Below are 24,637 nucleotides of genomic sequence, written 5' to 3'. Positions count from 1 at the left end.
CGTCGGGTTTGAGTTATTATAATTGAGTAATTATTTTGGGGCTACGATTAAGTTAATTCTGCAAGGTTGATTAGCTTAATTGTTATTAATTTTAAAGGTAACATTGTTAGCTGAACCCAATTATAATTAGCAAAAAATAGCTTGTTGTAAGGTCAGCGCCCGTTATTCTCCCTAGGTAGGTAATTTTTTTGCTGCATGTTTATTTAAAACTGTAAAATATGGATTAAGTCAATGAGAACAACTTTTGTAAAGACTATATTTTTAAATTTATTTTCTAAAAATGTATAAACAATTAACAGTAGTCAACATCAGATCAACTCTTTACTAATATTATAAAGCTTAAGAGTTTGTTTGAACGCGCTAATCTCGGGAACTACTGGTTCGAATTGAAAAATTCTTTTTGCGTCGAATAGACAATTTATCGAGGAAGGCTTTAGGCTATATAATTCGTCTTGTACGACATTAATTTGAAAAAAATGTGGTGGCTTTTATTTCTACCGTTAATTACCTCACTGATTACGCAAATCATTAGAATTACCATTTAAATGCGATGATTTCTTGGGTTACCGAAGTTTTTAATAAAATACGTGACTCAAACTTGAGTCTTACTCAAGTTAAACTGTGGTTAGTTATGCTAATCTCAAGTCCACGATCCACGATTTCGTGTTAATTCATCGCATAATTTTGTAACAAGACACTCTTGTTGCGACATGACGCCATTTTTCTTGAAACGGGCCTTATCAAATTATAGAGGTGATGGAAAACCATATATACATATAGATAATTAAATATATAAAATATAAATAAATATATACGGGACAAATTACACTGATTGAGTTAGCCTCGAAGTAGAACTTACTTCGAGACTTGTGTTACGTGATACTAACTCAACGATACTATATTTTATAATAAATACTTATATAGATAAACTTCCAAGACCCAGGCCAATCAGAAAAAGTTCTCTTCTCATCATGCCCTGGCCGGGATTCGAACCCGGGACCTCCGATGTCACAGACAAGCGTACTACCGCTGCGCCATAGAGGCCGTCAATATCAATATAGATGTCAATATAGATAAACATTATATCCTGGCGTAAGTCCCGGTTGCATCCTCACCTCTCTGGACCTCTCCAGTTTGAACTCCTCGGCATAATACCATAATCCTGGATTGGTTAAGTCAGTCAGCGAAGCTTCTCCTGTATGACCTCGGCAACCTTAGCAGTAGAACCTTATCCCTATTAGATTATAATCAAGTATTCGCACGATATTTTTCTTCACCGTAATATCTAGAATATACCTAATAATCTTACGTTATTAACTTGGGATAACATTATGTTATTTCCCCTGTGTAAGACGGCCGTTTTTTTTTCTTTTTTTTTACATTCACATTAAAAAGTTACGATAATAATAAACGCTTAAGTACACGGCAAAGGGTTAATCGTTCGGGATAAACCCAATGGTATTTAGGTTTACAGCTTTTCCGCCCTTTTGCGGTTCGTGCACCGAGCAGAGAAGATAGCCGGGTTCAGTGCTCTGTGGGGTTCACGATTTTTTTTTTCGTGAAGAAGAAGAACATCTTTAAATTCATTTTCAACACGCCTTGTCGAATAATCAACATGACCATTGACTCAATAACACGAGTTTCATACATACTTACATATAATCACGTCTATATCACATACGGGGTAGACAGAGCCGACAGTCTTGAAATTACTGATAGGCCACGTTCAGCTGTTTGGCTTACTGATAGAATAGATAGTCGCCTAAAAGAAGAATCTAAACCTATCCCTTAAAAGCGACGAGTTTCATACTGAACAAATTTAATTAATTTAAAGCATATCATATCAATTTAGTAAACATTTACTATCGAGTACAAAAGTCGTTACACTACGAACATTAAGTACGGACTTTTTCACTCGACCGTACGAAGTCTATTTGCAACGAATGACAGATTAGTTTTTTTTTTACAATGCCAATCATCCCTCGAGCCTTCAGTAAAAAGAGGGTTAACTTACGTTTACATGACTAACCCTCTTTATATAAAAACGGGGTATTTTAGGCCAACTAGCTGTCTAATTTAGTAAGTACTGGATCTTTATAGTTTGTCATTTGAAGTTTTTACTGTTGGAGTTGAATTTTTGTAATTTAATGCGACTATGCAAATAATAGAGGATAGATTTGTCTAATTTGATCACAGAATTTCACTTTTTTTCCGATTGTAATGCAGACAGAGCCTACACTTTGGACACTGAAAGTACTTTCAGCTCGAGGATTAATTATAAATTTAAGATTATAGTGACAGAGTGTTAGTCCAATACCTTAATAAAGAGTTCATGAGTCCATTATACTTGGTTAGGTTTTGGTAAGATTACTTTTACTTAAATAATTGGTATATTTACTAATAAAGGCCGACACTTACATGTTAATAAGACTATAGCGATCCGCCCGGCGACGGACGGGTAGCATTTATAGATTTACAACCAAACAAACATATAGTCACGTCTATATCCCATGCGGGGTAGACAGAGCCAACAGTCTTGAACAGAGTGATAGGCCGCGAACATGTTAATAAATTCCGCGAATCAATCCACAACTTGAACAAAGTAATACTCTGACCCAAATCGAACTTGACAAAGAAAACTCAGCATTTTTCTTTACTTTTTTTCGATCAATCACCGCTGTCGAAGGCGCAGTTCCCAAAATAACGAAGATACAGAATTATAACACGCAAATATCTAACACCGTGCCGTGTGGTTCCCGGCAATTTAATAAAATAGAACCGCTCCATATCTTACCCGTGGATGTCGTAAAAATCGACTAAAGGAATGGCGACTCAACTTGAGATTCCTCTTTTAGGCGATGGACTAGCAATTTGTCCCTATTTTAATCTCAATTCCATCATTAAGCCAAACAGCTGAACGTGGCGTCTTTTCAAGACTGTTGGCTTTGTATAATACGTAATGAGACTGAAATGCCACGTGTAGCTGTTTAGAACTTAATGAGGAATTTGAAACTGATTTCCTTTTAAGACGAGCTTTTAAGCTAGGTATGTAGAACGATGAGATAGCAGTTAATTCTTATTATTTTCGTTATTGTTAAGTTTATTTAATTTAACAATTTGATTGAAATACTTAATAATATTATTTAAAAAAAACCTTATTTCTTTTTCTTTATAATGAAAAATTTTCGGTCTACAATTAAGATTTTTTTTTTACACAGGTACTTGTACCCGAAACCGCCGAGCTTGCATGAAGATAGTTATGAATGTGGATGAAGCGAAGGAAGTATGCAGAGATCGTGACAAGTGGAAAGATGTAGTCTCTGCTTACCCCTCCGGGAGAGGCGTGAATTTATGTATGTAGGTACTAACTTGTGCCACATCTACAAATATTTATTGTGTGTTTAGAATTTCTACCAACTTTAAATGCGGCAGTCCGACCAAACTTGATCATTATGTTCGCAGCCTTATTTGAATAACAAACTTTTGTTTGTTTCATAAATGAAATAACTTAGAATCTTGAATTAACGCTGATTCATTTCCGTATTGTATGGTTTCAGTATTATTGATTAGTAGGTTCAGACCGGAACTTCGCTTTTGTGGTAATTTCGGCATACTGATAATAGAAATCTATACTAATATTATAAAGCAGAAGAGTTTGTTTGTTTGTTTGAACGCGCTAATCTCAGGATGTACTGGTTCGAATTGAAAAATTATTTTTGTGTTGAATAGACTGCTTATCGAGGAAGGCTCTAGGCTATATAACATCACGCTGCAACTATGAGGAACTGAGAAATTATGGAAAATGTGAAAAGAAACGGGGTAAATTATTCATCCTTGAGTGCTTCAATGATGCCCAAAATAACTAATTCACGCGGACGAAGTCGCGGGCACAGCTAGTATTTAATATTAGGAATAATTTTGACATTATTTTGGCATCGGATAAAAAGCGAAACGTTGAAAACCATCATAGCAAAAAAGCACTAGACTAAAACGAGTGAAAGTATTTGTAAAAATAGAAGGGTTTATATATAATAAAGATATCCTGTTTCTATACACAGCATAAAAAAAATTTTAAGTGCAATGCATTCTTTTTAACCGGATATTTGACAGCTTGCACTTTTGGCTACTGTAACATGTAAAAATTATAATTAAAAAGTGATAAAAATTAGAAAAAGCCCGGTGCAAAAGCTATCTTTAAAAGCACCGTTCTGGGCTTCTGGCGGTATGAAACTTTCCAATTAAACAAAATGAGTCGTCAACGGAACGCATACAATTATAGAGTAATCGAGGGTGCGAAATATGGTAGGCGTAGAAGTATAACTTGAAATTTTATTGTCATAAATTATTTAAGTACCTAATATTATAATTTTTTAGTTTAACCCGCAGCCCGCGTTGAACTGAAGTTTTCGTTGTCTCGGTCTTGTCGAAATCTCCATATCGCCTTTGACCTCGGATAATTAACTATTTCCATACATTTTTTTTTATCAAAATCGATCTAGAATCCAGAGGCTTATCCGGGAATACGTTAAATATAGACTTTTGTACATATAACATTGGCATGAGTATAATAATTTGGGTAAGCTATGAAAATACGAAGTGTGTTCGCGTTCTGAGTACCTATGTAATAAAGGTATATGCGTGATACATTGTCTTTCTCTGTACTCCAAAATTTCATAGAGATCAATTCAGTGATTATGACGTGAAAGACGGACAAACCTAGTTACACATTTATAATTTAATAGTCTTATGGCTATATTTTTTTTATTTGCCAATTACGTGTGCCAGTTCTGTAACATTTATATTTTGGTATAATAAGAGAACTTCTTGATTAGTGCAATTATGGAGTGCACTCAGGCGCAGTAAAATAAAAATAAATTTTTAATGCAAATTACTTCTCGAATTGTCTTATATATCTTATATATAAATATATATATATTTTTAACTCAATTCTTAATTACAGCCACTTTAGCAATTGCAGCCTTTAAAAATGTATTAATTTCCGTTTTTCTTAAATGGAGAATTTTTGTTTTTGGAGTTAAGAGATGAGATGGATGCAAGGAAGTGGTTTTACACCATTAATTTTACCAATACTAATACTAATACATATATAGAGAGAAAGGTTTTATATCAGTTTTTGTAGTTAAGCAACAAAAAAATTTAAAACTGTTGGACCAATCAAATTTGCACTGACTTCAAGAGTAACATTAACTCTATTTCTCTCTCAGGTTATACCTCTACGGCTAGCTTTTAATAATTTAAACCATTCCTTTGTCCTTATCAGTATTTTTAACTATGTGTGTGTCAGTATTTAATAGGAGAGTGTGAAGGGAAAGGTCGGAGTGGGAAGGCCTAGACGAACGTATCTTGATCAAATTAAGAACGTCCTGGCAAAGGGTCAGGTCAAGGGTACCCGAAACCGCCGAGCTTGCATGAAGAGTGTTATGAATCTGGTTGAAGCGAAGGAAGTATGCAGAGATCGTGGCAAGTGGAAAGAGGTGGTCTCTGCCTACCCCTCCAGGAAACAGGCGTGATTTTATGTTGTTATGTGTGTCAATATTTTTTTAAATCGGTCGTGTTGGTAATGTTTAATAAAATATAAGTTGACTCACCTGGGCTTATGATAAGTGGGATTGCTGTTGGTCTTGAGGATATCAGCGTTGGGCACAGAAGTGGGCAACGCATGTTCCTTCTCCAGTTCACTTTCATAGCTCTCAAGCGGCACGTGCTTGCCCGGCAGGGGGTCGGCTGGAACAGACGAACACACAGATTTATAAAGTGATACATTTTAAAGCAGGGAACATGGTTATGTCGCGCACATCGGGTTTCCCTCATAGAAGAGAGGGGAGGAGTCGTGACAGGATTGTCGCCTGGAGGAAGAAGAGCGGTTATAGTATTGGAATTGAATGAGATATGCGCAGGTTCGAATCCCGCCACGTGTACAAATGACGATAATTACGAGTTACGATAATTTCATTATGGAAAGAACAAAATATCGTGAGAAAACCTGTCCATTAAGCGATAGAATGTGTACCCATGATCCAACTTTAGGTTACCCTGCAAATATTGTGGAGGTCAGACGGGAGTCGTTTCGTGTAAGAACCTGAACTCCAGGATCGTAGTCACAGAAGTATCCCGAGCTCCTCTTCAGAGAGTTGAGGACCTAACGAGGATTAAAGTCAAGAGAATGATAATATTTTAATTCATTATTAAAGGATTCATCGTCTTACACTTAAAACTTATCGCTCTAATTGTTAACGCTTTCAGCTAAAAATATACATAGAATTACGCCTACTTCCTGGAGCGGAAGGCAGAGACTAAATCTGTTCACTTGTCGCGATCCCTGCATACTTATTTCGCATCATCCACATTCATAACTGGCCACATAGCTGGTCGGTTAAGCAAATAAAAAATATCTGCCGAAAACCATATATCAAAGCGCTCATTGCTATGGTTTCTGTATATTACGAAAGAAAATCCTTATCGTGCTTATTTATGATGCTCTCAACGGAGAAACGAGTATTTGGCAATTTTGTTGGAGGTTTTGATGTTCCTTTCGGCCGTAAGAGGGCGTCAATTTTCAAAAAGATGACTAATGACAAACTATCCGCTTAGATATGAGCAACGCAAGTAATGTTACATTAATTCAGATTTCTTTTTGGCTATGCTGGTATCGTATATATAATATTTGTTTTTGGCTATATCGTGTATAATATTAAAAAACAAATGAGTTAAATTATATACAAAGTGATGCTTCGAAATACGTTAATAATAAATAATTATAAGAAAACGGCAAGTTTTCATGTACGTAAAATACATATTTAACTTTATCATAAAGTACTTCATCATAATAATAAAATTAAATAAATAAACTTATAAAGTTAACTTCTTTACTAATAAAGCTAGACAAAATATTATCCCCATAAACACGAATCAACGCATCCTTCCCACAAAGAATTAACCGTATTGCACGTTTATAGCGCAGTAAAAGTTATTGCCCGATTTACGAAAGCAAACCCATCCAACTTTCCAAGACAGCATACGGCCAAAAATGTCACATACACAATATTCTCAGTCGTGTATCGCAATATTATGTTTGGAATTTTGCCACAATACCATCATCCTGAGTACATCATTGTTTTGTTTACAATAACCAGAAAATATATGCTTATTATTTTGTTCAGATTGGACGAGAAAGAGCATGAAAATTTCCTCCCACCCTAAGGTTGACTGGAAGAGATTGCTTTAGCGATAAGTCCGCCATTACCTGTGTTTTTTTTTCAGTTTTTCTTTTTCTTATGGTGCAAAAAAGAGTCTATCTATCTAAATTTGAGCGTATTCTCGTTGGTATTCTCAGTTTGAAAGCTGAGATAGTAAGTGATTCTTAAAAGACGGTGAGAAAATTTGACAAATATGCTTTAGAAGAAGAAAAAGTCTGCGTCAAGTTTTTTTTAGCTTACGTTGAAATAATATTTGTATACCGAACATAACGTGAATTAAAAATGCTGTTTGATATTTTGTTTCAACATATTCATGTTAAATTACATTTTTACATATTCATGTTCCTATTTTTTTATGTAAATCTAAATTAAATATTTTTTTTATATATGGTAATTGAACTGGAGAGCGAAAGCGATTTTATATAAAAATAACAAGAGATAAAAAAATATATTTTTGCCTAACTAAGGTAAGGTGGTGCGAAGTTCTAAAAATGTATTTCTAGTCCACTCGCCCATTCCGCTCGCACACTGTGAATTAAGTTCACAGTGTTCGACTTTACGGTTAAGTAAGCATTACATGTAAATAGCAATTCAAGTGTAATTCCGTATAAGGAACACGACTATGTACGGTTCTTAGCATAACATAATACGTAACGCTTTACAGATTTTCCCGAAGGTTTATGTTGCCCGTATAGAAATAGCTACGAGTATATGGGTCAAAGGTAACGAGAATTTAATGTTAAATTTTTAATGAGGTTTTGCGAGGAGGTCATACTGAAATATAACTTGGTAAGTAAGTATTTGAATAGTTGAGAGTTTTCAAATAATGAATAAAAATCACTTCTTTCATAGTATAGAATAGATACATACATAGGTACAAAAACATGTAGTCATCATAATGGCAGCCTATACTGATATTTGTTAAAAAAAACAAATTGTTACATAATCTTGTTATAGCAATATTAAAATATAAATAAAAAGCATGTTTAAATTTATTGTTTCAAAATAACCTATCTACTAATTTTATAAATCTAAATTTAAATGCGCTTCGTAATTTGTTTATGTGTGGCCTGCACAAAAAAATAAGTAAAAGGAAATTGTAACACGAATCTTACCGGCCAGTGTCATGTCTCGAAAATCGAATGTTTGCGCTTCTCACAGGCTATCAAATTCAAAGTTCACTAGAACGCGATAAAACGCCATTGTTCTTAAAATGGCGCCGATAGTGTTTTGTTACGTGCAAGTTTATCGTTTGTACTCTTTGTTCCGTGACCCACATTTGAGATTTTGACGTTTCTAGTGGTCTGGAGTGAAAGCGCGCTCATATTTTTATGACAGATGATATGTGCGGTCCATTTTGTTTTCGTCCATAGACTATGCTCTTTTTTTTCTTTTTATCGTTGGTATTTTGCTTCTGCTCAGCGGGTGGTTGTCAGTCCTAATAGGCCGCTTGACACGCAATATTCTTGTTCTTATGAAATCTACAAGTTGTCCATTTTGTATGTTTAGATGGAAAGTTAGGTTAGACCACCAACCTTAATTATAATACGGGTATGTCTAGATTGGAGATCTTTAGCATCAAAACATATTAGCGAATTGATTTATATTTCATAATTGCATTGAAATTATTTAGAAATAAGTTTCTTCCTCCTGGTTTGGGTGAGTCAGATTTTTCACTCCCGTCTGACCTACGCAACCTTTACAACCTAACCTAACTCATATTGGATCATGGTTACACATCCAGTTATCTGAATGTTTGGGCAAGGTCAATCCATAATATTGGATAATTCATCAGTTACCACTTGTAGAGTCATTTAACAATAGAAGTGCGTTCGACGCCTCTTGACTCAGGCCTGAAGCTCAATGACACACAAATCACGACTTTATTTTATTTATTGGTAAACGGAAAAGCAAAAACCATATACGAAATACGATTTTATTAAGCTAGTAATTTTATATTTAGTGTCTCATTTAGCATGTTCCTATTTTTCATAAATCACGTTAATGTTATAAATGTATAAGTTTATGTGTATGTATGTTTGAAACGATTTTACACAAAAACTGCTAAATGATTTTTTGTAGGAATTTTACACTAATTAAGAGGGTTCTAATAGATCTGCCTACCCCCTATGTATATATGTTTAGAGTACAATAGTCTACCTAAATCAGATATAAAGTACAATTCTCTCTAGCTAGCTAAACTTTAGCCGAAGCAGACAGACTAAACAAATTACAATAGATAAGCATTAAGTTTCAAATTAAGAATCATCAAAACTTAATTTCACACTGGGCATTAGTTACAAAGTTTCAAATGTAGAATCATCGAAACCAAATTCAAATTCCACGAATGACACAGACAGCATTAAAAAAATACAAACAATAGCTTCCTGTAGTTTGGCCAGGCTGCCATTATCATTATATTTGCGGTTAGCCAGTGTTGCCTACGTTGCAATTTCAACGCGAAATCTGGCGCTTTTTGGTTACGTGAACGTCCCCAATTCTAAGTTTAACGCCTAGTGAGATTCAGTAATCTGGCGCTTTTTTCAAACAAACGATATTCGAATATTTTAGAGAGTTGTTTTGTCAATCTGGCGCCTTTTAGGGACACATTTAGCGCCTTCTCGTTGAAGAGAGTTGGCAGCATTGCGGTTAACTTGTGACTCAGTTGCGACTACAATAGCAGGTAGATAATGTTTTTCTATAGTTTTTGGAATGTTAATTTAGTTATTTGTATTGAATCACTCAAAACTGAGGAACCCTGTTGCGCAATTGTTATCAGTCGACTACGCTGGAGGTCCTTGGTTCGATTCCGAGCTTGGATAAATACGTCGGCATTTTTGTGTCCTTATGACAAATTTGTCAACCATTAAGCTCTTTTTAGAAGACTACAAAATCTCAAATCGAAATCAAAATTGTTAGCAGGTAATCGACTTGAGACTAATTAAAAACCACACTCAAACTAATAGTTAATAATTTTATGAATGCGTATTTATATTCTCAAACTAATTATTAACTATTACCTATAAAGTAAAATTTGTACCTGAAATGTGTTAAGGCAGATTTTGTAAAGTCAGTGTATATATATATAGACTGTTTATCCTAAACTAATAGTCAAAAGCCACGTATATTTGAAATTCTGAATGGCTTATTGGTAGAACTGAGATTCAGAGACATAAGACTTAGCTTCAAATATTACCTCTCTTTCTATTCAATCTCTAAAACAAGTGACGGCTATAGTTTTTAACCGATTGCAAAGTCTTTTTGTGAACCGAATAAAAGGAGATGGCTCCTTTTTCTCATAAAAGATGCCGGCTACCTGAGTTGGAATTTTTTTCCCAACATTTTGTTTAAAAGTATTCCGGGAATCCTCAGTTTTTATTGTAAGAATTGTTTTCGCCCGCAAAACTTTCGAGTTGGAAATTGTTATGTTCTTTTGAGAATTAAATTGAGAAAGGATTTATTTATTAGTATTAAGAGCAGGTTTATAAACTTGGGATTTTTTAGGCGATGGGCTCAATTCTATCATTAAGCCACACAGCTGAACGTGGTCTATCAGTCTTTTGACGATTTGGCTCTGTCTACCCCACAAGGGATAAAGACGTGATTATATGTACGTATGTATTAAGAACAAGGATTTGGTTTGGGTTTAACTGTTCGTTCACTAAATTAAACCAAACTTAGACTAACGTCGCATTAGAATCCGGATTACATGACGGTTTCAGAGAAACTTCTTATGTAAAATGAACCTTTTATTATGAGAGGAAATGAATTTTAGATTACGAATGTATAAATTCACACCACACAAAGTAATAAAGAAAAATATCTTTTAAAGTTTTAAAATTTATATTCAAAACGACACATGGATAATATGAAAATTCTTTTTATTTTTTTTTATTGAAAGTTAAGTTAATTTTTCTTTCTAAATATAAAAAAGTGCTTCTTGAAAAATGCTTGGTAGTGATTTTTAGTAGTCGTTTGCAACGGAACACTTCAATTAGAACATCTACAATTGACGTAAGTATTGTTCATTATAATTTAAAACTGATTGGTCTTGAAAAAAAAGGGAAGTAAGTACTTTCTTCATCAATTGGTTTCGAGTGGAGTCTGGGAGCATGATGATTTAAGTCATTTGAATTAGGTACAATATAGTATGATGATTTTTGCATTAAATTTCACATATGAATTTTATTTACATAATATATATTACATATAAAGTAAGAAGTCTAAGTAAGATTCTTCTTTCAGACGATTTTTAGACGATAGCAACCTGTCACTATTTGAGTCTCAATTTTATCATTAAGCCAAACAGCCAACGTGGCCAATCAGTCTTTTCAAGACTGTTGGCTCTGTCTACCCCGCAATGGATATAGACGTGATTATATGTATATAGTCTCTAAGTCGACGAACTTGCATGAAGAGAGTCAGCGCAGTAGCATTCCATACATAATGAATGTCGATGAAGAGACATCTTTGCCTACCCCTCCAGGAAAGAGGCATGATTTTTATGTATAAATTTATTATATATGATACAGTTTTTCAAGCACAAAATAATTTTAATAAAATTAAGTATGAACGAAATCTAATTAACATTAAAATCTGTCTTATGTACAAGATATTAATAAAAAATATAATAATATATTTTACAACTAACCAACAAAATTGTATACGGAATGTTGTTAAAAGTTACGTTCCCACACAAAATATTGAACAAAGGAAACTAATAAATCAAGAATCCTCAATTATTGGTTGCGTGTTAAAAATATAGACAGTATAGAAATATATAACTCTATATGTAATTATTAAATTTATTGTAAAAAAAAATATTTCAGGTATATTTTATACATATCCTTGTTTTAAAGGCTTTTATAACTTGGGATTTTTTTAGGCGATGGGTTAGCAACCTTTCACTATTTAATTCTCAATTCTATAAGCCAAACAGCTGAACGTGGCCAATCAGTCTTTTCTCTGCCTACCCCGCAAGGGATATAGACGTGATCATATGTATGTATCCTTTTTTATAACACATCTCTTCGTATAGTAGATACACAAAATCCTGTTTTTCCCTTTCATTTCCTTTATCAAACCCCTTTCCGTACGTAAGAAGATAAACCCATGAGGAAGTAAACTTATAAAAGGAGAAAAAAAAATACGTCATTACGATCAGTTAATAATGAAAATGTAAAACTATTAAATAAGATAAAGTACTTAATAAGACGATGAGATAAAAAAAAAAAACCTTATTCAAAAGTAACCACTACATAACCGCATATTTCCACGTGATTTATCAAAAGACATCTATCTCATTAGACAAATAGTTTCTGTAACCCTCCATATTTTGCAAGTGGGTTTAATAAAGGCCAGCCGTATGATACAATAGATATTATTAGAAGTTCGTTCATAGCTCCTACCTTATTTACGCCGCACCTATTAGATTACCACAAAGTAATACAGGTTAAGTAATAAAGTACGCAATTTTGTGCTAGAAAATGCATCTTTAATCTACAATTATAATTGTAGATAAAAGTGCCGTGTGGTTCCCGGCACCAATTAGAAAAGAACAGGGCCACTCTTTCCCATGGATGTTGTAAAAGTCGACTAAGGGCTATGCTTATAAACTTGGGATTCTTCTTTTAGGCAATGGTCTAGCAACTTGTCACTATTTGAATCTCAATTATATCATTAAACCAAACAGATGAAGGTGGCCATCGCTCTTTTAAGACTGCTGGCTCTGTTTACCCCGCAAGGTTGTCTTGTCTTGTCTTGTCCAGGTTGCGTGCTCCTTGGACGGGGTTAGATAATGTAAAGATTTGGCCTCTCCCTACCCCTCAGGGTATGAGGCGTATTTTTATATATGTATGTATGAACGCATTTGTGCACTAGGAGAAAATTCGCATACGTTCATTTGCCTTTTACGACATCTACTTTTTAGATACGGCGTCCTAGTCTATAGAGCCGAAATAAACAAGGCACAGACAATATTCTGTAACCTTTCTTTAAAAATATTTCATATTCAATTTGACTTGATTGATTTTATAAAACATCTAATTCCCAAAAACTCATTATATTCTATAGAAAAACTCATAATTTTCTTCGTAGAATTCGATATAACGATACGCGCGTGCCATTTCCTCAGCATTTTGTACGTTTCAGTGGCTTTCAGAGACACTTAAGGCTGTTTCAACTTCAAAGTGAAGGTAATGTTACTTAGAGGTAACTTATTACAACTAAGTAGCGGCGGATAGGGCTTAGATATAACTTGATCATAGGGTAAAGCTGCGGTTACGAAGAGAAGTGTGTGTGATATAGTGTGAGTGATTGTAGCTTTAGTATTATTTCATAGGAGAATGTTGGAATATGACACTCTAAACATAAGCATTTATAACTTACTTACATAAGTACAATTAATAACCGTGTGGTTCCCGGCACGAATACAAAAAAGAATAGGACCACTCCATCTCTTTTTTTTTTTATATATACGGCACCAATTACACAGATTGAGTTAGCCTCGAAGTAAGTTCGAGACTTGTGTTACGAGATACTAACTCAACGATACTATATTTTATAATTAATACTAAGATAGATAAACATCCAAGACCCAGTCCAATCAGAGAAAGTTCGTTTCTCATCATGCCCTGACCGGGATTCGAACCCGGGACCTCCGGTGTCACAGACAAGCGTATTACCGCTGCGCCACAGAGGCCGTCTTTCCCATGGATGTCGTAAAAGGCGACTAAGGGATAGGCTTACTAACTTGAGATCTTTTTTTTAGGCGATGGGCTAGCAACCTGTCACTATTTGAAACACATTCAGTTAACTTAATGTGCAGGTTTCCTCACGATGTTTCCCCAATCGTAACTAACTTAGCGATTTTCTAACATCCTAAGGCCTTTGGTGCCCCAGAATAACGTTTCTCTCAAGGGTGCCAAAACACAACAATATTATGAATCCCCACAAGAAATTCGGTGGAAATATAACTGCATTAAATATGAAATCTTCTCGATTTCTTATAACATACAAGAATATCAATTCAACTTGACTGTTGCCAACGTTCGTATTACGATTTAATATTTCAGCGCCCCACGAACTTCCCCCACAGATTAGAAGAGAGATTAAACAGAGATAAGGCTGTAAAGGTTTTATTTAAAGATAAAAGATACTTATATCGTTCTCATGAATCTATAGGTACTAATATAATAAAGCTGAAGAGTTTGTTTGTTTGAACGCGCTTATCTCAGGAACTACTTGGTTCTAATTGAAAAATTCTTTTTGCGTTGAATAGACCGTTTATCGAGGAAGGCTTAAGGCTATATAACATCACGCTTCAACTATAAGGAGCGAAGAAATAATGGAAAATGTGAAAAAATACGGGTAAAATTATTCATCATTGAGGGCTTCAATGGTGCCAAAATAACTATTCAACGCGGACGAAGTCGCGGGCACAGCTAGTGTCGTTATAAGGCGACTAAGAGAATGTCGTATAAACTTGGCGACTAAAGGAATGCTAACTAAACTTGGTACTTCCTCTTGTAGGCGATAGGCTAGCAACCTGTCGCTATTTGAATTTCAATTCCATCATTAATGCCAACAGCTGAACGTAGCCTTCCAGTCTTTTCAACGCTGTTGGCTCTGTCTACTCCGCAAGGGACATAGACGTGACTATGTATGTATGTTTGTAGAATTTATAAGTCAACACAGACAGCTTTACCTCTAGACCTCGCTATTCAGTACACTCCCGTTTTCGTGGAATTTGCTCACGTTAATTTTCTTCTTGATCGAAAAAAATACCATTTTATTAATAGTCTTTTGTTTGTGTTAGAGCTCTTTTGTTGGCTTCGCAAATGAATTCGTGACGAAAGTCAAGCGGCCGTTTCTGACTGACCTATTTTCTTAAAAAATACGTAAAAAAAAATACTTTAATGAGCATAAATGTTTCTGACACTTTTGAATGCTAACACATCCATCTCTTTCCCTTGGTTGAAGTTAGAGGTGATTAAGGGGATAATCACTTGTGTAACTACTCCCTTGATCCAAATTATTACGTGTTATACCAATCCCAAAAAATCCCAACAATTATTTACATGAAATTTAGAGTGCTATGCGGTTTCTGAAACTTAAGAATAGAGCCACTCCATATCTTTCCCATGGATGCCGTAAAAGGCGACTAAGGTATATGTTTATGAACTTGGGATTTCTCTCGTGGCGGGCGAGCCTGTCACTATCCGAATCTAAATTCCATCATAAAGCCAAACAGCTGAACGTGGCCTTCCAGTCTTTTCAAGACCGTTGGCCCAGTCTACCCCGCAAGGGATATAAACGTGACTATATATAAAATATATAGACGTAATGTAAACGTGATATAAAGGTGACTTGTACACATGAAATTTAGAAGTTTCTAGTATTATTTATACTAGAAACTTAGTAATTAAGTAGTTAAAAAGACTGAATAACTTGTCTGTTTGTCTGTGTAAGTTCCCGTTCAGCGGGTCGATGTCTAAACGACCGCTTGCTACCCCGGAAATGCCTATTACTGACAAGTTTCCAGCAAACTTCGTCAAATTCTTGATAACCCTCGATAACTTGTATGCGTCGACGGTAACCCTTTAGTGATGGGATTTGTGGAGTCGATAGATTATCTAGTATCACATAGTGAAAATCTTTGATTTATTTAATATCAAGATTTAGTTAGTACCGTAACCGGCACGAATAGAAGAAACAATAGGACCACTATTTTCCATGTATGTCGTAAAAGGCGACTAAGGGGGTAGGCTTTTAATTGTTTTTATCTATTTTTTACAATGAGTAGTAACATTTAATTGTTATATATCTGTCCAATTGAATTAAAAACAATCTTACTTACTTTTATACAATTAATTCTTACAACTAAAAATTTCATTGAATTAGGATTCTAATAAGGACAGGCTAGCCCTTCTAGCCTACAAGAAGAATCCCAAGCTTATAAGCCTTTCCCTTAGTCGCCTTTAACGACATCCATTGAAAAGATGTGGAGTAATCCTAATCAAGGTCTTTTCAAGGTTGCTGGCTCTGCCTTCCCCGCAAGCGACAAAGACGTGACTATATGTATGCGTGTACGTCCAATTATTTATTTTCAAGGTACAACAATTTACACCTCTTTAACAGTCTCTCTATGAAAGAAAGAATCTGATTTAATTCAAAGCGTTCATTTATTGTTGTTCACATAAAGACTTGTTCATGTAATCACAAAAAAAAAGGAAATATAAAGGAAAATATCTGAAAAATTGATGAAGGAAGTAAACATTGATCAAAGAAAAGTTAATCAAAGTTGTTTTCATTCAGTAAACTTAAAACGATATAAGCCTCTTTTATTGAGAATTTTTCTTATTTACAAGAATTCTTTTTTTTTTCCACTGAACAACGCGACGAATCGTTTCGTGGAAATTTCCCAAAATGTGAGATTACTTTTTGTCAGGTATGGATTATACGAAAATTACACTTAAAATACTTTTTAATTTACCAAATGAAGTTGTTATCAGGGCTGATCGACTTTCCATTGATATATTTGTATGCTGATAATTAATTTAGCGAAAAAAATTGTCAACAAATTTTATAAGCCTAAGTTTTTTCGAGACTCTGTTAACCTCGTAACGTGGATAGCCGAGATTGTATGTATGTATAAGTTTTATAAACAAGCTGTGCTGTATAAACTAGTTGCCCGCGACTTCGTTCGCATAAACGAAGATATGTTGGTCCCCTGAATTGCCCCCTTAAGGGATAAAGGGAGAATAAGGGATAAAGATTTTTGTATTATCAGAAAAAGCCGTAATCAAATCGGAGAAAGTTTTCGCGTGATGCAAGTTCAAACATACAGACAGACATTATTCTAAAGGAGGACAAGTTTGACTTCTTTTTGTCATTTTTCGCAATATCTTTTTAATACCTAAAAGGCGACTACGGGATAGGCTTATAAACATGGGATTCTTTTAGGCGACGGGTTAGCAACCTGACTCTATATGAATGTCAATTCTATCATCAAGCCGAACAGTTGAACGTGGCCTATCAGTATTTCCAAGACTGTTGGGTCCGCAAGGGATAAAGACGTATGTAAGTATAAAAGTAGAAAATTTTCTGTTACGTCGAGAAATCCTTAGAGGTACATACAACATATATACTATGTACTAATAATAATAACATATATATATATTTTGATCACTTAATTGAATAGGCTGTTTGTATTCGCTCATGCGGTCATATACTGAGAAGTAATTTAACTAATGATATATTATTCTCTCTGAATAAGCTTATTATTACTGTCTGTTATTGATAATGAAAATTTAACTATATCATTATTACTTACATCAATTCTATAATTAAGCCAAACAGTTCATTGTGGTATTTCAGTCTTTCAGGACTGTTGGCATAGATAATTATTCGGGGATAAAAAGTAATTGTTATAATTTACATGCGGATAACGGTAGGCAGAGATTACATCTTTCCATGCCACGATCCTTGTATACTTCTTTCGTTTCATTCACATTTATCACTCTCTTCATGCAAGCTCGTCGTTTTAGGGTAAGAGTACTTACCCTGACCTGACCTTTCATCATGGTAAATAATGACACATACATACATAAATACATATAATCAGGCTTTATCACTTGCGGGGAAGACAGAGCCAACAGTCTTGGTAATAATGAAATAGGCCACGTTTAGCTCTACGGCTTAATTATGGAATAAGGTTCTTTTGAAATATGCAGAACCTTTGTCATTTTGTTTCTTGTATTTATCAGTCTCGATGTTTTCTGTGTACATAAATTAGTAAATAAATAATAAATAAGATTAAGCATAAAAGCAGCGAATTTTCTACACCTAATAAGATTTAGCGTAACAGTTTCATCGATACATGTTAAGAGTTTCAATCGACCACATCCCTAATCTACACATTTGCCGGGATCTCGTCTTTTTGCTTAAGATTTCGTTAGTCCATTAATGAATACTTGTGATTAGCTTTACTAATGGAGTCTTTTCTCTGATAAACAATTATCTTCACTTGACAACGATATTTAAAGTTAAACACAGTACACAGGATCAATTCCCATAGTCTTTTAGGGACCTAAGGCGACTAACTAATTTGTCCAGGAACCTCATATGAAGCAGTTCCTACCCAGATCGGAGAGATTGGAAGGTGGAACCTACCTAATCAAGGAAAAGAGAAAGGCTACTAAACTAAGGATTCTTCTTGTAGGCGATTGGCTAGCAACCTATTACCAAAGATGTAGAAAAAAAGGCGGTTTTAATTCTCAATTACTTCATTAAGCTGAACGTGGCCTTTCAGTATTTATTGGTACTGTCTACCCCGTAAGATATAAAAACCACACGAGCATGCAATATCGATTGACCTGGTAACCCCTGCCAGATGGATTCCTATAATTATGAGCAGCTTCAACGAAAGATAATAAATACTGAGGAATTAGTCTTGCCACGATAATTATGATTTCTGTTATGATTATAGGGCGATATTACACATGGTGTTACCAAACAACAAATATTAATTAGACTTACAGACAAATAATCGCGTTTTTATCCCTTACGAGGTAGACAGAGCCAATGGTCTCGAAAAGTCTGAAAGGCCACGTTTAGCTGTTGGGCTTAAAATGGAATTGAGATTCAAATTGTGACAGGTCGCTAGCCCAATAAGAATAATCCCATGTTTATTAGTACTTACCCTTAGTCGCCTTAAACGACATGCACGGGAGATATAAAATGGGGAAGAACAAAAAAAAGAACAAATGTTGTCATTTGATAGAAAACTTCGCGAGGAAACCAATACATTTTTGTAATTTTGGGTCAGGCAAGTTTTTACACGAAGCGACTCCCGTCTGACCTCCACAACTTTTTCTGGGGAACCTGACCTATATTAGTTCATGGTATCCAATGTCTCACTGTGTGGTCCATTCTTAAGATCCTTTACAGCGAGTTCGTCCATGTGTGAAATAGGCTTTATCATATTAATCACGCGAGTTGGAGAAAGGGTATAGTATAAGAAATAATGTGCTCAATCATAATAAGTTATTTTGCCTTTATTTACCTTGTTATTTCCTTGACAATAACACATATTTTTATAACGTAATAGAACGATATTTGCTTTTTTTAGTAATAATGCCGAAACAAGGTCTCGAACTTACTTTGAGGCTAGCTCAACCTGTGTGATTAGTCTCGTATATACACATATATATATACATACATATAGTCACGTCTATAATCCTCGCGGGGAGACAGAGCCAGCAGTCTTGAAAACATTGAAAGGCCACGTTCAGCTGTATGGCTTTATGATGGAATTGAGATTGAAATTGTAACAGGTTGCTAGCCCATCGCCTATAAGAGGAATCCCAAATTAGGAAAACCTATCCCCTAAACCACACGGCATGTCCCGTACATATTTATTTTTAATTAGGAAGGGGAATCATTTTGGGTATTTTTTTTCAAGAAATTCCTACCTGAGCGAAGCTTCGGATTAAAATTATTTACTAAAATTTTGTATCGTACTAGCTTTTGCTAGCAGCTCCGCTTGCGTTAAAACTATGTATCCTATGTCATATTCCATATTCCATACTGGATATATGCATTTCATGACGATCGTTTTAGCCATTTTGACGTGAAAGGTGGCCAAAAACGCACTTCAACTTTTATAATATTAGAACAAGAAGATATATATTTTTGTTTGCAAAGATAAAACTTAGACCCACTCTAAAACTGACACAAAGACAGAATATATTTTTTTTTACTGTAAAATGGCACTTTATCACAAGAAACCTAAGTGTGTATATAAAATTATGATTCAGTACAACCAGGAGCTCGACTATAAAACCCTAGTAACATAAATCCATAGAGATCAAAAAGAAAATAAGAATTCACGCCGCGCCGCCGCTGAAGATCGGAACGCAGTTTTAAAAAGTAACAAAAACAAGTTAAGAGTGACAATGCTTTTGTGGAGCGCGCAATTACCAATGTTACGTGGAATTGAGGACGACAGTAATAAATAGAAGTTGTTTTTTTTAATTTCAATATATTGTAATAATGATCTAATATAAATGAAAGTTTGATGGTTTGTTGATAATTTTTATTAAGACCTAAAATAAAAATAGCCAATTATAAAATAAAATTTTAAAAAACGTATTCAGTTTGATTGATGAGGTTGTATGAAGTAAATTGGTCAAAGGCTCCTCGCCAGAGGTGAGGATGCAACCGGGACTAAAGCCAGGCAGCCCTTTCATTTATACTGAACAACACCCGTTGACGTGACGTTTACCATTTTATAGTATGCGTCTAGTAATTTTATAACCCTCAACCTTTAACATGCATATTTTATCAATTAAATTACCTAAATACCTCGTTTTTTTTCGGACGCTGCTCAAAATGCGCGCTCTACATAAGCTTTATAATAACTTAACGCCTAGTACACACAGCCGCAGAATAATTTACCGAACTCAACAGCCACTTAAGAAAAAACACTTCCTTCACTAAAAATAGTTTGAAACAAAATAAGTTATGGTGATCCGTGTTATGAAGCGACGGAAAGAAGGGATTGGGCGTCTCTTAATGGCATTTTGGGGCATTTTAAAAGTATGACCGGCGAAGTTTAATTTAAGACTGCAGCGCGACTAAATGGTATTTATTACAAACACAAACATTCAATTTTCGTCTTTATCCCTTACGGGGTAGACGGAACAAAAGACTTGGAATAGACTGAAAGGCCACGTTCAGATGTATGGCTTTATGAAAGAATTGAGATTCAAATTATGAGAGGTTGCTAGCCCATCGCCTATAAGAAGAATCTCAAGTTTTTTAGTCCCAAGCCTTTCCTTTGAATTACTTTTTAGTCAGAGAAAATGTTATAGTCACAGGACTAGACAGCCATTTTTTTTATAAAGAAATTGAAGGTATATAAGTTTATTAAAACAAGCATATTATTTAAATGATAAGATCATAAATAAAATATCATAAAATGATATATTTGGTACCTTCTTAGTAGACTTTTAGTTTATTTACAAACAAAATGACAAATATTTTCTCTCTGTAACTATTGAAGTTTCTGATTGAAGTATGAACATGGATTATATAAAATCATTCACTTCAATAACAGTTTAACTGAAAAATTTCCGAACTGCCGAGTTTTATATCTTTGTTTTTCGACCATATAATATACTGTGATCTGAACACAGAATATGGAAGGCATAGAAAAGCATCGTCATTGTAGTGGCATTATTCCCGGTCGCGTCCTCTCCAGAGACTGGATAAGTCGAGATAAGTTTTTACACATGTGGTTTTAGTGGGTTCAAGCATCGCATAACTCGTCCGGCAAACATTTATTTTCAAAATAGGACACAATCATTATTAATTAAATCAACTACTGATTCTGAAGCGTAACTGTAGAAGAAGAATATCCTACTTTGATACATTTTTAAAGTTTATAAGGATGTGTGTGTTTTTTACACTTTCACGCAAAAACTAATGAACGTATTTTATGATACTTTGCAGTAATATAGCTTAGGCATTGGAAATATATAATACTTTAAAATTCATAAAGCCAAACAGCTGAACGTGGCCTGTCAGTCTCTTCAGGACTGTTGGCCCTGTCTACCCCGCAAAGGCTATAGACGTGACTATATATATATACCTATGTATTTATAAAAAAATAAGGCGGAGGAAGTCGCGGGCGACCACCAGTAACATATTAAATGAAGACGCGTCGACGAAAACAAACGGTAACATTTTTTCGAAGGGTCATATCTGTAGCCTATTTAATGTGATCCAAAAATGAATTGCCAGTCGTTGTAAAAGCGCTTTGGAAGTTTCACAAATAGCGCTTCGTTGGGACGAAATGATGTTTGAGTTGAACTTTAATTCGGATCTTGAGCTTTACGTTTAGCAAGTTGCAATATTAGTTGCTATTGCTACAGACTCGTTTCTGTAAGATATATATTTTTAGTGCACAAAATACTTATTTATGCTAATTTTTGATACTGTTTGTGGACGTTTAGAGCTGAATTGAGTAATTTAAAACCTAAAAAAAGACAATTATCAATTACTTAGTAAGATACTAAGTAATTGATAATTGATAAGAATGCAAGAATACTTGGTATGGCTGATTCTCGTGTGATGAGCTATATACATTTAATTAATTTTGTACTTCTTGTGGCGTAGACAGAGCCAACAGTCTTAAAATACTGAAAGGCCACGTTCAGCTGAATGGCTCAATGATGGCATTGAGATTCAAATAGTGACAGGTTGCTAGGCCGTCGCCTATAAGAAGAATCTCACGTTTATATACCTTTCCCTTCCTATTACTAAATAAATAAATATATTTGTACGGGTAAACAAACCCCATACTACGAGTAAGTGTCTACTTTAAAGCTTGTGCTATGGAAGAAACTAATTCAATAATACTATAAGTACCTACCAATTTTTTATAATAAAAACATACTTGTTTTATAAATGAGCAAGTGTGTTTGTTTTTACGTCTTTCACGTCAAAACCACTGAACCGATCTCCATGAAATTTTACATGCCTACAAATGTGGAGATCGACATAGGGTACTTTCCACGCGGGTAAAGCCGCGGGCGGAAAGCTAGTGTACAAAAAATATTTTGAATTAACGTAATTTTTTTAAACCTTATAGTTTAGGAGTTTCTCTCTCCGTACATACACTGACACAAATTGGAAACTAAAGAAAATTGCAAAAAAAAGTGAAAGTAAAAATGCTACACACGAGAAATTGTTCACGTTTGAGTTGTTATTCTAAACGCAGCCATTGTTAAAAATATATATAAACATGCTCTCCATCTGTTATTGAAACGAGAAAGCTACTTTTTCTATATAGGTAGTAATAGAAAGAGACAGCTGATTTAATTAGAACGGCAAAGAAATAGCTTATCAACTATTATGATCGCTTGAGCGAGTAACAGAATCATATTCAATTAAGCACTTTTGTATTCGCTTGACCTGAATAAATAAATAGTAAATGTAAGATATGAATTCAATAAAAAAGGTTAATAAACTCGGGATAGGCTAGCCAACTGTCACTATTTGAATCTTAATTCCATCATTCCATACAGCTGAACGTGGCTTTTCAGTCTTTTCGAGACTGTTGCCTCTGTCTACCTCGCAAGGGACAAAGACGTGATTTTAAAAGAAGGATTACAGACTTCTCTTATTAACCGCCATCTTACTGACTAATTAAATGATAATAATGAAAATGAGTACATCGTCTCAAGCGCTTTTAACTGCGTAATTTGAAATTTTTAAAGTCCGTTTTTATGGCAACATCGTTATTATTTTACGACTACGATTAATGTTGTAGTTTAGATAAAATAATAATTAACTATTATCTCTATTATTACCCTCTCTATAGTACAGGGTTATTTTTAATTAACTAATCATTTAAACAGGTGAATTAGTACATCATACTGATAAAATTTTAACCACAGAATGAAAGCATATAGTACAGAGAAGGACATAGGGAAAATTTCACGCGGATGAAGCCGCGGGCTAAAAGTAAGTACTTATTATATGTTCACCCATAAATAGTAATTTCATTTATAAACAGTGAAGCAGGGATGATAGGATTTAATATTATGAGAAATCGGTATAATTAAACAAAAGAACTTAGGAACGAAAGACTGTAACACTAAAAAATATTAATCACAGATTATACTTCGACTTTATAAAAAAAAAAAACAATGAGGATTTCCGTTAATTAGTTACTTGGTTTGTGTTTTTGACAGATTACAACTGAGTTTGAAAATAGAATAAAGTACAGGCTTGTTTATGGTTTTTGTTTACGCTTGAACGACTGACATGAGCAACGCTTGCTTAAGAGCAAGTATATAAAAGACTTTTCAAAAATAGGTACAAAGCAATATAATTAACATGATCTTCTAACTAACTTAAATTTACAAATTGTACAGTCCCTGCATTGACTTACGGCAGTATGCCCAGAATGCTGGCAGCATTACTATTTCGAATGGCACTATTTAGTCAATTCCATCATTAAGCCATACAGCTGAACGTGGCCGTTAAGTTTTATCAAGACTGTATTACAATGTATGTATTTCTAATTAATACTTCGTTAGTGATTTTGGCAGTTCATAAAAAAACTGAGTTCGAAATAAAAAATAGAACGTCTTGTTTATGATTTTTGTTTATGCTTTAACTACGGATATAGACAACGTTCGCTTACACATGTCGAGTGTTTGGATTGGGCGCGGTTTTAAAGTCTCTTTTTTTGTTTTCGGAACGCGCATTACTTTTTAATTGGTAATTTTGAAATAAGATGTTTATTTTTTTTTACGGTATCTTAGGCAACGGGCGTATAAGTTTTATGTTTCGACGAGGGAAAATAAAAAATTAATACTTTTGTGCTTGCGTTTGTTTGGAAAATATGG

At 34.4% G+C, this 24,637-nt stretch overlaps 1 protein-coding gene across 4 annotated transcripts in view; it reads right to left on the bottom strand.

Annotated features, from left to right (window-relative positions):
- The window catches only part of LOC106142769 (uncharacterized), a 537,134-nt gene that overhangs the window by 10,657 nt on the left and 501,840 nt on the right, over positions 1 to 24,637 (bottom strand). For 3 of the 4 annotated variants that reach the window (XM_013344648.2, XM_060951672.1, XM_013344649.2), the window contains one exon: positions 5,610 to 5,745. In XM_013344648.2, coding sequence (XP_013200102.1) covers positions 5,610 to 5,745 — 136 coding nt within the window. Of the gene's footprint in view, positions 1 to 5,609; positions 5,746 to 8,332; positions 8,472 to 24,637 lie in introns of those variants that run through there. The other variant, XM_013344650.2, reaches the window with a different exon arrangement.

The sequence above is a fragment of the Amyelois transitella genome, chromosome 25 (assembly GCF_032362555.1).
Source record: "Amyelois transitella isolate CPQ chromosome 25, ilAmyTran1.1, whole genome shotgun sequence".
Classification (NCBI taxonomy): domain Eukaryota; kingdom Metazoa; phylum Arthropoda; class Insecta; order Lepidoptera; family Pyralidae; genus Amyelois; species Amyelois transitella.
This window is presented reverse-complemented; position numbering and strand designations above follow the sequence as displayed.